Raw genomic sequence first — 15,642 nt, 5'->3', positions numbered from 1 at the left:
AAGATATTAAACAGTACCAGTCCCAGTACAGACCCCTGCGGGACGCCGCTCGTCACCAGTCTCCATCTAGACATTGAGCCGTTGACCACTACCCTCTGGATGTGACCATCCAACCAATTCCTCACCCACCGGACAGTCCACCCATCAAATCCATACCTCTCCAGTTTAGAGAGAAGGATGTTGTGGGGGACCGTGTCAAAAGCCTTACAGAGGTCCAGACAGACGACATCTGTGGCCCTTCCCATGTCCACTGATGTAGTCACTCCATCACAGAAGGCCACTAGGTTGGTCAGGCAGGACTTGCCCCTGGTGAAGCCATGCTGGCTCTCTCGAATCACCTCCCTGTCCTCCATGGGCCTTAGCATAGCTTCCAGGAGGATCTGTTCCATGGTCTTCCCAGGCACAGAGGTGAGACTGACCGACCTGTAGTTCCCCGGGTCTTCCTTTTTTCCCTTTTTAAAAATGGGTGCAGTGTTTCCTTTTTTCCAGTCAGTGGGAACTTCACCAAACTGCCACAACTTCTCAGATACGATGGATAGTGTCTTAGCAACTTCATCCGCCAGTTCCCTCAGGACCTGCAGATGGATCTCATCGGGTCCCATGGACTTGCGTACCTTCAGGTGCCTTAGATGGTCTCAAACCTGATCTTCTACTACTCCCTGAGTGGGCCGTTCTTCATTCTCCCAGTCCCTGCCTTTGCCTTCTGCAGCTTGCGCGGTGTGGCTTGAGCACTTGCTGGTGAAGGCTGAGGCAAAAAAGTCATTGAGTACCTCAGCTTTCTCCATATCCTGGGTAACCAGGTCTCCTGTTTCATTCCGGAGAGGTCCCACATTTTCTTCCTTTTATCCCCAATGTACCTATAGAAGAAGCTTTTCTTGTTGCCCTCGGTGTCCCTGGCCAATTTAATTCTATCAGGGCTTTAGCTTTCCTAACCCGATCCCCGGCTGCTCGGGCAATTTCTCTGTATTCCTCCCAGGCTACCTGTCCTTGCTTCCACCCTCTGTTGGCTTCCTTTTTGTGTTTGAGTTTGTCTGGGAGCTCCTTGTTCATCCATGCAGGCCTCCTGGCATTTTTGCCTGACTGCCTCTTTGTTGGGATGCATCGCTCCTGAGCTTGGAGGAGGTGATCCTTGAATATTACCCAGCTTTCTTGGGCCCCTCTTCCCTCCAGGGCTTTGTCCCATGGTACTCTACTAAGCAGATCCCTGAAGAGGCCAAAGTCTGCTCTCCTCAAGTGCAGGGTAGTGAGTTTGCTGTGTGCCCTCCTCGGTGCCCTAAGAATCTTGAACTCCACCATTTCATGGTCACCGCAGCCCAGGCTGCCCTTGAGCTTCACGTTCCCCACCAGCCCCTCCTTGTTCATGAGAACAAGGTCCAGTGTAGCACGTCTCCTCGTTGGCTCCTCTGCCACTTGGAGAAGGCAGTTATCATCGATGCATTGCAGGAACCTCCCGGATTGCTTATGCCCTGCCGTGTTGTCCCTCCAACAGATATCGGGGTAGTTGAAGTCCCCCATGAGGACCAGGGCTTGTGAGCGTGAGGCTGCTCCTATCTGTCTATAGAGGGCCTCATCCACTGTCTTCCTGGTTGGGTGGCCTGTAGCAGACCCCCGCCGTAATGTCACCTGTCCCTGCCTTCCCTTTAATCCTGACACTTAAGCTCTTGGTCAGCTCTTCATCCATCCCCAGGCATCTTAGAGTGTTTATCAGTTGTGGGCTTAGCTAGAAGGTAGCAGCTAAGACAGGTATTAAGACCTGAGCTGGGTGTTAGCTGAAACTGGGTCACTTGCCTGAAGGCTGCTGAGCGGCAGTGAGAAGAGCAGTGAGGGCTGCACGTGTTGGGTGGGATGTACGGGCGAGCTGGCACAAGGCTTAGCGCAGCTGCCTATGTGGATGCATCTTCTGGTGGTGGAGAGAGTATTTCGCATGACGGGCTTCTCGCATAAATGGGGAAAGAAGTATGTGCAAGGATAAATGTGTTTGGGCATGTGAGAAGAAAAATGATGCCCTGTGTTTCCGTGCTAGTACGTATTCTGGGAAGTATATAGGCTGCGGACTTGCCAACTCAGACCAGTTAGTTAACATGTTTGAAGTTGGGCAATGTTAGGGGAAAGATGCATGGCTCACTTTATTAGGATGGCACCTAAACCAGGGGAAGAGATTGTTGTGAACTGTGTTCATAGACACCGCTTTTAAGGTGGCCTCTTCCCTTGTCTGGACATGACTGGGGTGACTCTTTGGGTAAGGTGTGCAAGCACGCAGCTTCTCTTCAGGGCTTTCTCATCTCCTTTCATTGCCCTGTTTGGTTGACTGCTGGTAAGGGTACAGGAGATCTAATGAAGGATTGTGGCAAGGGCTTCACTATTTCTGGAAGAAGAGCGTAGATCAGCTACAAATAATGGTGGGTGTTTGCTGTTCAGAAATCTTCCCCTTCGCTGTAAGGGAATATAGCAAATTCATTTTCAATGTATTGCACGCCACACGTACCAGCCAGGACGCTCTTTATATGTGGAAGGTTGAATATGAATCAAAAGCAGCTTCTCTGAAATAAACGTGCTGACAACAGGCTTGCTGTGCTGCTTCCTGATGCAAACAAAAGTTTATTTGCTATTATGGATTAATGTGGTTGCAATGTGTGCTTTCTTAATAAAGGCTCCTTGACTACCTTCTGCAAGTATTGCTCAAATAGGAAAAACAAACTTTTTGCCACTATGCTTATCTCAAGCTGAATGCAGTATCTTAATTCTGATTAAGCCAAAAATCCTTGAACTGCCTATTGAACTTTTCAGAACCATGTAATATAAATTTACAGTGTAAAAACAGGACTGTTTATTCAAAACAGGAGGCTTATTTGCAGAAGTTGCTGAGTCTATAAACTACTTCAAAGTGTTATTTTGTCTTGCAAGATACAGAAAGAAATGGCAAATATGTCAACAGCAGTAAAACTTGATCTGAAGCGTTTGAGGAGACAGTAGTTTTTGCAAACCTAGGTGTTGTCAGCACGTTTATGCCGTTCAAGTATTGCTTTCCCTAGGTTGCTGAAAATGTGTTAATATCCTAGGAATACTTTCTAGATTGCTTATTGCCTGACAAGAACGCCATGCTTTCCAAGTGTGCCTCTCTAAGACGAGTTTAGTTGATTTGTCAGGGGATGAGGTCGTCTTTGCAAAGAAGCAAGGAGGGAGCCTTGAAATCTCTTCAGGTCAAAGCTGGCGGTTGGCATTTGGTAGAGGACAGTGCACCGGGGCTGGGATTTGCACTGCATGGCTAGCTGCTGAAGCATCGTGCTTCCCTGGAGCGGCGGTGTGCAGCGGGGTGGTGGGAGGGGGCAAAACGTGGTGGAAACCTCTGGCGAGCCGGAAAGCGGATCGAGAGTGGCAGCTCCGGCTTGCAAGTCTCGCGTCACTGTCCTGCAGTTCAAGCTGCTGTTTCTTGTTGCTGTAGTCGCGTTGGTGCAGCCCCGTGTTGCAAAAGCGTGGTACTGTGGGCTTGTGTTGGTTGGATGTTCAGCTGTAACCTGCAGATCGTTTTCTGTAGGGCTGCTGCACTGTTTTGGGTTTTTACTGCAAAATGAGGTACCTTGCACAGCCTCTTTTGAAGGGTAGTATACGCCTATTTTCAGACCTCCATTGCGGTTTTTCAGGACTGCTTTCAATTTTAACTCCATCCTCATGCATTTTGTCCCTGCCAGCTTTGTATTACCTGCAGATTCAATAACTATTCTTCATTCCGTTTCATAAATGTTTGGGCTTTCACTTTTGAACCATAATATGGGAAATAAGCTTATCTGATTTAATTGCCCTTAATATAACTTAAAATGCATTTTTTCCCTCAGAGCTTGTCCCAAGTTTATTAAACTGGGTCATCTGAGTTATGACAGACTTTGCTAAATTTGCTTGTTCGAGAGACAAAGATTTTTGGCTGTGTGGATATTCTGAAAGGGTCCAAAAAGAAGCTCACAAAAATGAAAGGCTTGTGTCTGCTGTATTACAGATTAAATAATAAAATTTTGGAACTGAGGATGAAAAAGTTAAATTTTTATTCTCAGATTAGTTGCACTGCCACTTTTGAAATCTTCTAGCAGAGAAATATTCCCCCACCATTATTGCCTTCTCTTCATTCAAATTAATGAATGCCTGAGGAATGGTCATCTAGTTCTTCCGAAGTTTGTGGAAAAATATATCCTAAAAAATTGAGAAGGAAAGTAAATTTCTAGACCTTTTCTTTGCTCATGCAAAGAAACCTGTCACAATGGCTGCAGTAGCTGGTTCCCTCATCATCGGTGTCTTTCTTACGGAGTTCGTGTGTGTGTGGGGGGAAGCTTTAAAATATTCAGTGTTTCCATTTGAGTTTGCTCCTGGGAAATCATTGTCGGTGATAAGCTTCATAGGCATCTGCCTGTAAGGAGGCAGACTTGTTTTTCTCCACACTTTATCAGTGTCTTTTTCAATATTTGGGAGAAATAAGACCTCACTGAAGAATGGAACAGCAACAAACATGTTTTTAAATGTACTCTAAGGCCAGCTTCTGTCTTCATGTTATTGCATCAAAACACATGGAGCCAGTCTGTGTTTTAATGCCCATGGCAATTCTTCCAAAATTTTAAATATAAAGATTAGGGTACAGAAATTCCTAATGTTTAAGGGGATTGCATGCATATATATTCTTTAGGCTGATCAATGGAAAATAAAGATTTGCTCAAAATAAGCTTTGAGAATGAAGTCCAAGCATACACAGTTACCTGCTTCCCTCTGCTCAGCTGTATTTCTTGAGAGCCAGACTTAGATTGATCATTGTATATACTTGTTGGTTTTCCAAAAAGTGTATCAGGCTAAAAAACATTACCTCTTCTGCAGTGGATTGAATTCAAATTGTCAAATTCGTACATACGTACATGTCTATCGTATAACCGTATGCTGAAACATTCAATCAGTGGTAGTTAATTTTGTTGAGTGTAGATCAATTTTAGTGTCATTTGGGCCCCTATGATCTTCTTAGGTAGATGGTTGACCTTCATAATCATTAAAAGGTAAAGCTGCATATATAATCCAAGATTATGCGTTTGATAACTTACCCGATTTATTTCCATTCATATATAAAATGCACAGATTGTTCTTTTAAGCACACTAGTACTTTTACTTAAGTACAAGGATATGGTGTTCGGGTGACTTTCTCCTTCATGTCCAGTCACTGTCCTAAGCTGTTGATAAGCTCTGCCAGTACTGATAATTAAAATATAAATGGTAATGGAGTTGTTTTGTAGTAGCACTTTGTGCAAATGACATTGACATTTATGCCAATCTCACAAGCAAAATATTGAGGGAAAGGTTTCTAAGAGACTGTTGAATATTGCTTTTCAATACAACTGACAAAGAAAGATATTTAATATTCCATTAAAATTTCAAGCAAATTTCAGAAGAACAGCTTTTTAGATTTACTGCAAGCTAATTTTACCTTCAGAATAAAGTAATTGGATGGCAGTAGTTTTTTGTGCTTCAGTATTGTTTTGTATAGCAGCACATTGAAAAATGTGCTTATGCCAATAAACATTTTAATGATTTCTCATATTTACATTTTTAAGCTCCAGCAGAATGCGGCACATTCTGTACTAAATTATTAGTTCAGCCAAGGAAATCAAGTTCTGCTACATCTGACTAAACTTACAAAAAACCTATTTACATTTCACATTTATGCAAATAATTGCATCTAGAGCTGAGTAAAAGAAAAAGGCTTTTAGCGCCTGTTGGAGTTGAAATTAATCTTTTATAGTTTAAGAAGTTTTACTCTTTTAATTTGGGTGTTGCTGTTTTGTTTTTTTTTTTTTTTCCTTTTTGGAGCTGACTCCCGTATGTGCTTCATTAGGACCGAATAAATCACAAAGTCAGGGCAGTGTCTGATGTGGTCTGTGCGAATTGCTCTCATCTGTTTTGTTAGCTGAGCTTCGGTCCGTTTGATTATACTCAGGCGCTTGCATTTAAAGTTAAGCACGTGCATATTAATTCCACTAAATGGGAAAGGATGACTTGCTACTTGAATACTTTGCTGAATTAGAGGCTGAGCGACTGTAGCTTTTCCACTGCAGTTACCGCTGCAACAGACACGTAGCCGGCGCTGCTTTCAGAGGGAGAATTGTGCCAAAGCAGCCTTTTTAGTGACATGACTGAAATCACATCAAAACTTTCGAAATACAGTTTCTCATTTAAAATTATGGTCCTAGTTGATCACAAGCAAAGGAGTGTAGATTGAAGTTTTTACATAAACTTTTTTTTTCCTTTTAGCTTATTAAAATTCCCAAAGTTGATCAGCCAAATGAAGTGCATACATTTAACTTCTACTTGTCAAATGTTGGCAAAGATAATCCTCAGGGAAGCTTTGACTGTGTCCAGCAAACGGACTCAAGGTAAGTTTTACTTGACGTTTTCTTTCACGGCAAATTTAAGTAGATTCTGTGGCTTTGAGCATATAGTGAAAACCTTTAACAGAAGCATGCTCCTAGTGATGAGCTGCAGTAGAAAATTAATTCCTAGCAATAGCATGATTTCTTGCTAATTATAAATACCTGCTTTTACATAGAATTCTTTTTGGGTTTGCTCTTAAAAAAGTAACCTTTTGAGTACTTTCTCACCTCTTGGTACTATTTTTAAAAGCATTTGGAGTTCAGCATCATCCAAGCTAGACCAGATCCATTCTACAACCATATGTAAATATGATTGTGGCTGGCAGCATGCTAGCATGCTGGCCATGATGCATAGCTGTCTTATTTTAAGAACCACATAAATCAGTGACCTTATCCATAATTGCATGACCATGGTGTTTCAGAACCCAAACGTAATACAGCAGCACCTTGTCCTGGTCCTTTGAGTCAAAGTGAACAGTGTTAACGTCTACTGAAAAGGCAAGAAAATACCATGCTTTTACATTAAGTTTGCTTCAGCTTCTAGAATATTACATTCAGCGTAGTATCGATGCAGTCCAGTGGTGTTGAACAGCTGTTTGTCCCATTTCATTAACTAGGACATTGCAGGCAGAGTTTGTGTATTGATCTGGGAAGCTGATAGCAAACAGGCACACGGCACGTGTCTCCAACAGGCACTGCTCAGGTTCTCACTTACAGGAGAGCGTCTGCTCTCAATTTCAAAACAGAGATTTGTCTAGATAGCGGGTTTTGGGAGCAATAAGAAAATGAGCTGATTTAATAGCTCTCTGCCTAACAGGAGATCTCTCAGCATCCTTTATTCTCCTCTTTCTCCCCTTGCATTAGGTATCTTCTACTACAATACAGCCTTTCAGTGAACTCACTTAGCTGATGGGATTGGCAAAAAGTTGAATGGTTTCGTGGCAGACCTGGGGGAGCCTGGGGCAGTGTGGGTGTTTTGGTTGGGTTTGGTTTTTTTTTTTTTTATTAAACTCTATCTGAAAGGGTCCAGACTGCTGCTGAGGCTGGCACAAAGCAAGTGGCCAGAGTGCACGTGGCGTGTGAAAGGTCCTGCCTCCGCTCCTGGCTTGCCTCTCTAGAGCATCTCTGAGGGCACTTTCTTCTTTGGGAAGTAGCACCTTTGGTTAAATTAAACTGGATTCATTTTATAAGTAAGATTATATTTAATATATATTAATATATATTAATATATATATATTTAATATATATTTAAGCTGCTTTAGCTCTGAAAAATTCTGAATAGCATGCCTAGGTAGTTTTAATGTGGTTTTACTAATCTACTTCAAAATCTAATTCAGACTAGCTTTCACGAGGTCCTTTGTAGCCAGCTCTCAGTTTCTGCAAAGTGTCTGCAAAATTAATGCAAAACTTGTGTAGTGTTAAATGCAGAGTCGTTTAAAAAAAATAAAACCAGAAAGGACCTCTGCAGGATATCTAGTCTAGCTTCAAAAATGGCTCAGGTTTTGAAAATGCCCAGCCTGAGGAGGGGGATTACACAGCGTCTTGGTCAGTGCTCGGCTGCTCCTGTGGTGGAAAAGCGCGTAAAGGCAGCGATGTTCAAGAAATGGGCAACGGGTAAAAGCTGTGCTTTAGATGGCGAGAAGGCCCTTTTTTTTCTGTTGTAAATGCGCTGATTTCAGAGCAAGGAATCAATACGTAGCTCTAGGCTATGGACAAAACTGTAGCTGTATCATCTTGAAATATTGGTCGGTGGCTTGGTCCAGCTTTGTGACTTTCAGAAACGACGTAGTAAGTTGAGACACGAGATTCTTGACCCTTCTTCTTGGAGCCTTGATGGGAGTTTTAGGGTGTTTAAAGTGTTTCGGGTTAGCTAAAGCCAGTGCCCTTTCTCTGGTCAGAGCTGTTGCAGTAGCGGGTGCTGCACAGCGAACTCGTTAAGAGCGGTGATGGTTAGGCCAGTTTAAATGAAGCTGCTGTTAGTCAGTCGAGGTGCCCTCCTGGCTGAGCGCAGTGCAGGAGCGCGTTTGGACTGACTATGGAGGGTCGGTCTCCTCCAGAAATGCCTCCTGAAGCCCAACGCCCGCGCTGACACTATCGAGGAGGCCTCGTGGTCCTTCCCCTCACGCAGTGTTTGCTCTAGGTGCCTCTTTTCAACCATGAATTCTCAGAGAAGCAGGCGGGTGAAGCGCAAGCACTCCTCAGCGCTGTCAAACGCACAGAGCAGGCAACGAGGAGGGCGGACATCTTTGAAAGCAAGATGAGGGGAGAGCGGGGGCGCAGGCCTTGAGGGGAGGCTGGCTTGCCCTCCCTGGGCCTCGCAGTGCCTGGTGCCGCCACGGGCCACCTCAGGAAGAGGAGAGGAGACGTGTGCTGAGCTGAGAGCCGGGCGGCCGGCGGAAAGCCTGCGGGGCAGGAGCTGCCTGCCGTTAGGGTGCCAGTGTAACTGCCTGAGTTGTCCCTGTAATTGTCATTGCAGCACTTGCCAGTACAGCCACCAACACTGCCCTGAGTCTGCCTCTCAAATACGGTTATGTGAGGAAATGAGATTACACCGACAGGTAAAACTGATACCATTTGGATGCGTAGAGACAATCTGAAATTTATTTACGCCCTAGCTAGCTGTCAGAACTGGAAAACGTTTTTCTTCACCTGTTAAGACAGGTTTTAAAGTTCCTGATACATCCATACTTCTAAACCTGAACGAGTGCTTGGGCTCAACCTTTTTCAATGTTTTTATAGTTCTGGAGCCTCGCAGCTCAGTTGCCTGGGATGTATACAGAATAAAATTACAGTATGTGCAACAAGTGATTCCTATCTGACGACCAGAGAGCGCATGACCCAGGCAGAAGAGGAGTCGCGCAATCGAAGTGCAAAGGTTATTAAACCTGGTGGACCATTTTTAGGTATGGTTGTATTTCATTTTCTACTAGATGTCTGTAAGCTTTCAAACGCAGTAATTCATCTTTTCAGCGTATTCTTGGGAAAGGTGGTGTGTTCAGAGGTCTCGGGTGTAGGTAGCTTGCCCTCATGTAGCTTGCAGTCTCCTGTTGCTGCATTCAGACATCAGCCTTTTTTTCCCCGAGAAAGCATGCCAGTCCTTCCTTGTTCCCATACTGCTTGACTGGTCAAAATTTTGACCATTGAGGTGAGGGTTTTTACCACCCCATGCACTTAAATTCTCTGGTTTAGTAGCTAATGTTTTGGTTTTGTAACAGCACTTTTGAGTACCTAAATACTGTGCTAAACCATTAACCTTAATTTGTAATCTAAGAAGATTAACACTGAAGAAGTGTCATATACAAATTCATAAGCTTAATATGAAAAACTTTGCTTTTCACACTTGCTAATGCTGATTAAATTTTATTTATTTTATGTCTTGGTCATTAATAAGCAACTGTTACCACAAGACCATGTGGTTGGTTTTGGCTGGGTTTTTCTTTAAATTTAAAGTAAGGTAACGTTGGCGTCTCCCCATGGATTTCATAGTTTTCCACAAAACAAAAAGCGTTTAGGTGGTATCATCCATTATTAAACTGTTCTGAGTACCATTTCCCTGAGGAGCCTGGAGCCGGCTGCAGATAGAAACAAGGTGAGCATCCGCCTCATGGGCACTCAGTGGTACAGGCAGCGGTGGTCCTGCCTGCAGCAGTGAGCTGAACCAGGTACATCAATCTTCGTCAAGTAAAACAGGCTCTCACTTGGCTTTGGCTGCAGTCCTCCACCAGCATGGACGTCCCTGACAGTCATGGTGCAACGCTTGCTCTGCCTCAACTTACTGCAGAGTGTTTTAAGCCAGCATCGTCACGGCTTTTTGGAGATACAAAGCTACATGTGTGTGGCCTGGACACTAAGGGAGCTGGGTACGGGTTAATACCAGGACAATGGAGGTTGGGACTGCTTCCCCCATATTGTCTAAACTGCTTTCTAACGGCAACGTGAGAGGAGCCACTTTCATCTATTTCTAAACTTCTCATTGGGGAAGTTCTGTTTTACATGTGAATGATCTGCGTGATTCTTGTTAGTTGTTTAAATAGAGCTTAAGTGAATATTTAACATTAAATAAATGGGGTCTGAAGACTGGCAGTAGGACAATTACGGTGTTTGGGGATACTCTGGTTTCAGACTGGCATTGACGAAGCTCAGGTAGGACAGGTCTAGTTGCTGGTAGGGCACGGGAGTGACTTTGCAACATGCTTCATGCTGTACAAATTAGGAACTGGGGTTGTTAATCATGTTAACGCTCGGTTGTGTTTTCAGTTTGGCGGTTGTTCTTTTTTTTTTTTTTTAAGTGATTTGGAGACATGACTTTAGGAAGTGTTTTGTTTGAATGCTGCTTACACTATCAGCTGTGCCTGGGGTTTGTGTATCTACATTGAATTTAACTTGTCAAAATGTTTGTAATGTGTTCAATAAACAACTGGCAAGTTCATACTGTTCTAAAAATGTAACCATGTGTGTTTGCGTGAGTGGGTTTGTTCTTGAAAACCAGAAGGGCAAAGTCCAGGGAACATGCAGGGTGGAAAGGTTATAAAGGCTTGGCCTCCACTGCAAAATGGAAACAAATTTTGTTTCCTGAGGGCAAGCAGTACATAAGCACAGCTCAGTCTCTGTGTGTCTGATAGAAGACAGCAAGCTCCAGGTTTTCTTACCAATACTCATTCAGTCTCCCTCATGTACCAAACATGAGTTGCTGGTTTCAGAAAAATGCCTAGTTTGTGTCACATCCTCTGTTGGATTGCAAACAGTGTTTCCTACAATGATTTTCTGTAATATTCTGATAAATCTTTTTTTTCCTGTCCAATAGCAAGTGCTATTTAAAAACACAGAGTAGAGAGGTTTGGGTTGTTTTCTGGAAAACTGGGATTCAGGTTGGGTGGTGTTATTTTTAAATTCTGGATGCATCACTTGCAAACACTTGCATTGTTCCTCCAGTTGAGAAACAGGTCTTTTTATAGAGTTTGATCCAAAATGCGGTGCAGGCCATGTTTTAAAACTTCTGTGGCCTTGGTCCCAAGAACTGTTAAATTTTCGGTGTATGGTTTCTGAAAACCTGGGCTTATTTAATAAGAGGGGAACATTTCAGCTTAAAATGTGGTGTAACTTATGGTAACTCAAGTGATAAACACCAAGGGCTGGTAGTTTCTTTAAGCGGTGATGCAATTAATTGTGTAGACTTGGTCTCCCCAGGCATTAGTGGGGAATCTTTTAATTATATGGAGGACCTTTGCGTCACACTTTAAAGTACTCTTCTAAAAAAAAAAACCAACCTGATTTGGGGTATTCAGTGCTTGAGCTTATAAACTAGAAAAATCATAAAAGCACCATCTATATAAATAATCAGTAAAGTCTTCCTACCAGTATCACTCATTTACCAGCTTTTTTTTAATATTGAATATTTCTTTGTTAATGCCTAGCTTGATGCATCTTTACTACCTGTATATTCTTACAGATCTTGAATACAGTTTTTAGAGTTTATCCGACTTAGTAAATTCTTTTAAATCAACTTTGTCTTGTCCCAACCTCCCATGTCACTTCTTTCCCCCCCCCCCCCTTACCCTTACTTTAGGAAGAAGAGTACAGGTCAGAAGAGCACCACAAAGCATTCCAGATGCTGTGCCCAAGAGGAAGAGGTCAACACCCATGAACCCTGCAAACACAATACGGAGGACTCACACACACAATACTGTTTCTCAGCGACCGTACAGGGACAGGGTGATTCACTTACTGGCACTGAAGAGTTACAAGAAACCAGAGTTACTTGCTCGCTTGCAGAGGGATGGTGTCAACCAAAAGGACAAGAATTCCCTTGGAACTATTCTTCAGCAGGTGAGATCATGGGGTTTGTGCCAGCACTTTTTCTCTCCTGCTGTTCCTTTAATTAATTAATTAATTAATTTTGAGGTATGTTACTCCTCTACTTAAAGTAGAAAATAATAAACAACTTATGTAATGCTCCTCATTTAAGTTTTTCAATCAAATTTATACAGATGCCCCAAACTGCAAGTTAACATGAGGAAAGGAAAGAAATATTAAAAAATTTCTGGGGAGTGTTTTTATTTTGCTAGAAGAGCAGGCAATAATTAACCGTTTCTAGCTTTGTTGCTCCTAATGTCTTATTTTTTCCTCTCCCTTTTACTTGGACTGGTAAACTGCTTAATTGAGAGAAACTGACCATACATTCTCTTGATAGTGTGAAATAGTTTGTCATAGTACTTAATATTTCTTGTGACGAGTTTGAGGAGAGAAGTTTGGTAATTGCATAGGTTAGTATTTCATTTGAACGTAGTTGGTGGCCTGTAAATGGTGCTTGGCTTCTCCTGGGATCTGTTAGAATTGCAAGCCAGGGAAGGGTGTTCCAACCAAATTGTAAATGAAAAGGGTGGTGGTCTGATTTTGAGCATAGTGTTTCTTTGCTATCTTGTGGATTGTGTCTTTATCTTACTCGAAACCTTTTTTATTCAGTAGCTTTTCCAGAGCTCCTTTGAGTTAAGTTCCACTTGTATTTCTTTATTATATCCATCAAAATTATTGGTAAGCCTATAATGTTATAGATGAACTTTTAAGCTGTGTGTTCAAGAGTGTCTCATGAATTTTCTACTAAAACAGTTCAGAAAAGGCTTCTTAAAGTATTGTAAGATGTAGTGGTTCCTCCCTTACTTTTTAAATACTCCCTGTACCCATAGACTGTGGTTGAATTGTGCGTGTATTAATATGTAAGGTAGGAACACTTCCTATTTATCTAGGAAAAAAGTCTTTTGGAACCTATTAAAGTGAGTAAAATTCAACACTTACACAGCTTTGGTTGATCCTACACTGAATTTTAAAAACTCATTCCTTGAATATGTTGTGTTGTCGCTTTGTTTGCCTAGTGCAATGGTAGTTTTTTTCACCCTGAAGACACAGACAATTTAATGAGAGCCATGTTCTTACATACAAATTGAAGTAGACAATTTATAGTATAAGTTGATTATAAAATTCCAGAAGCTCAGCTCCCTAGAGGATAAAAGATGCAAAAATTTTCTCCTGTCCCATTATGCTTGACAATGTTTAAGGGGACTTTCTTAGCGCCTGTTTCCTGTATGTGGTGTGAACTACCTCAAGGTACTGGTTTATGTTCAGAAATGGTCACGTTAGCAGCACTACACCCTGAAAAGCCTTGCTCATGTTTTTCTTAGGTTCACGATGAGTGTCATTTTGTACAGATATAAAATCAGCAGCCTGAACTTGCTAAGATCTAATATGCGCAGATTTGCTTCTCTTGGAATGCAGCTTTAATTCTGTTTGTAACAAGTGAATTACTGTTTATGGATATCTTTGTTACTTTTAATTTTTTTTTAAGCTGGGGAGAAGCAGACATGCACACACACGAATTAGCAGTATTTATCTATCGTTTTGAAGGAAAAATAGGCAAAGCTGCAAAAAGTGGTGGTGATATGTTGATGAGTTATTCAGCATTTTGTATCAGGCAAATTGACGGAGACTGTTTTTTCTTTGAGGTTTTCTCTGAAACTCTGAACCGATGTCAGGTGATGAAGTCTAAAACAGCACTTTAGGTGTCAATGGTCTCAAGGTTGTACTAGCTCATTTTAACTTTTTGAGCATACTCTGTATTTTTCTTAAGGAAGGTATAAGCCCATTTTATTTTCAAAGGTATATACAGCAGGGCATGCACACGACCTTCTTGTGACAATGGTTTGCTGTAATGAACCCTGTGTCTGCAAAATGAAGAGTGCATCTGGGCCTGTACACCTCTCCTTAACCATTTTAGCACTAAATCTTGTTTTCAAAATATAACTTGTTAGATATGAGTACAGTTACTTTTTTCCCAATCGGTAAAACTTCAATATGGCTTAAAACTCATGGGATATATAAATAATTCATCTTTGTACTAAAAGTAGTTGTTCAGTGCCAGTTAGGTTATCACATACGACTGTTCAGTAGAAAGGTACAGTTTCTTTTGGCTCAGGCACTTGAGAAAGAAAAGCAATTCTGTTTGTCAGGACAAATGACAACATACTGTGGTCGTTAATGTGATGATGGAAAAACATGCATTGTTCCAGGCACAGTCTGTGCTCTGCCATCGCAGTATAGCTGCGTAAAGCAAAAGAACAGCAAGTGTCTTCCTGAAGTTGAACAGCTCTGAATTTGTATGTGGAGGTAGTGTTCTTCAGTTCTTAAAAAAGAAAAATAAATAAAAATAAAAACCAGGCCTCTCAATGTATTTCATGCAGTGAAGATTTAAAGTTTTGGCATAGTTTGCCTCAATTCTCAATGCTGTATTAAAGACAAAAAACCAGATACGTGGTGCAGAGAGAGGTTTTCATCGAGTACGCTTCATACATGCTTACAGCAGTTTGGGATTTTCTTACATCCAAACCTCTACATCCCAAATTGACCACATTTTTTAAAATTGGTGCTCATTACTGAGAACTACTTTGATCTTCACATCTAAAAAAAAATGTGGAAAACTGGTGCGTGATTTCGTTTTCAGCTTTGACTTAGCTTTGCAGTACCAATCTTATTTCTGTAGTTTGCATTTAGGTATAATGAACATTTATTTTCTTAAATGTCTGCCTGTAGGTAGCCAACCTGAATCCAAAGGATAATTCTTACACTCTGAAGGATTATGTATTTAAAGAAATTCAAAAAGATTGGCCTGGATACAATGAAATAGATAAACAGTCATTGGAGTTAATACTTTCTAGGTAAGTTCAGTCTCTAGGGGAAGGAAAATAGCCATTTAAAAAGCTCTTTCTGGGAAATCAATGTCTGTCTTCCCTATAATGCAAGAACTATGACATAGACATTTTTGCCTTGTAACCTGAAATGTTGGGTCATCCTTACAGAAAATTAAATCCATCTCAGAATGCCACCAGCACCAGCCATTTGGAATCTCCTGTAACTTGTAATAAAGATGCTCCATCGACTTCTCAGGTATTTTGTATTTTTTTGACATTATTTACAGCGTATTAAGATTTATCACACTTTATATTGGTGTAAAAGCTGTGATGTGAAGCACTAATATTGTCTTTAACACATAAAAAACTGAAGCATTTATTTCTAATTGGATTATTTTTTTAAAGGTGGTTGCACTGTCAAAGACTGCAAAAAACTTATGGTCACATAGCTTAAGGGCTGCTATATTTAGTGTTCTGTATTTCAGAATGTTTATTAAAATATGCAGAAAAATAAACAATTCCTGTCTACACAGTATTTTGTAAATACACCTAGATCTCTGACAGAGACC

The 15,642-nt window shown here is 41.5% G+C and overlaps 1 protein-coding gene across 3 annotated transcripts in view; it reads left to right on the top strand.

Annotated features, from left to right (window-relative positions):
- The window catches only part of ELL2 (elongation factor for RNA polymerase II 2), a 44,814-nt gene that overhangs the window by 18,123 nt on the left and 11,049 nt on the right, over positions 1-15,642 (top strand). For all 3 annotated transcript variants that reach the window (XM_076362380.1, XM_076362379.1, XM_076362381.1), the window contains 5 exons: positions 6,277-6,398; positions 9,135-9,298; positions 11,962-12,221; positions 14,976-15,100; positions 15,242-15,329. In XM_076362380.1, the coding sequence (XP_076218495.1) occupies positions 6,277-6,398; positions 9,135-9,298; positions 11,962-12,221; positions 14,976-15,100; positions 15,242-15,329 (759 nt within the window). The remainder of the gene's footprint in view (positions 1-6,276; positions 6,399-9,134; positions 9,299-11,961; positions 12,222-14,975; positions 15,101-15,241; positions 15,330-15,642) is intronic.

This window comes from Aptenodytes patagonicus, chromosome Z, assembly GCF_965638725.1.
Source record: "Aptenodytes patagonicus chromosome Z, bAptPat1.pri.cur, whole genome shotgun sequence".
NCBI lineage: Eukaryota > Metazoa > Chordata > Aves > Sphenisciformes > Spheniscidae > Aptenodytes > Aptenodytes patagonicus.
This window is presented reverse-complemented; position numbering and strand designations above follow the sequence as displayed.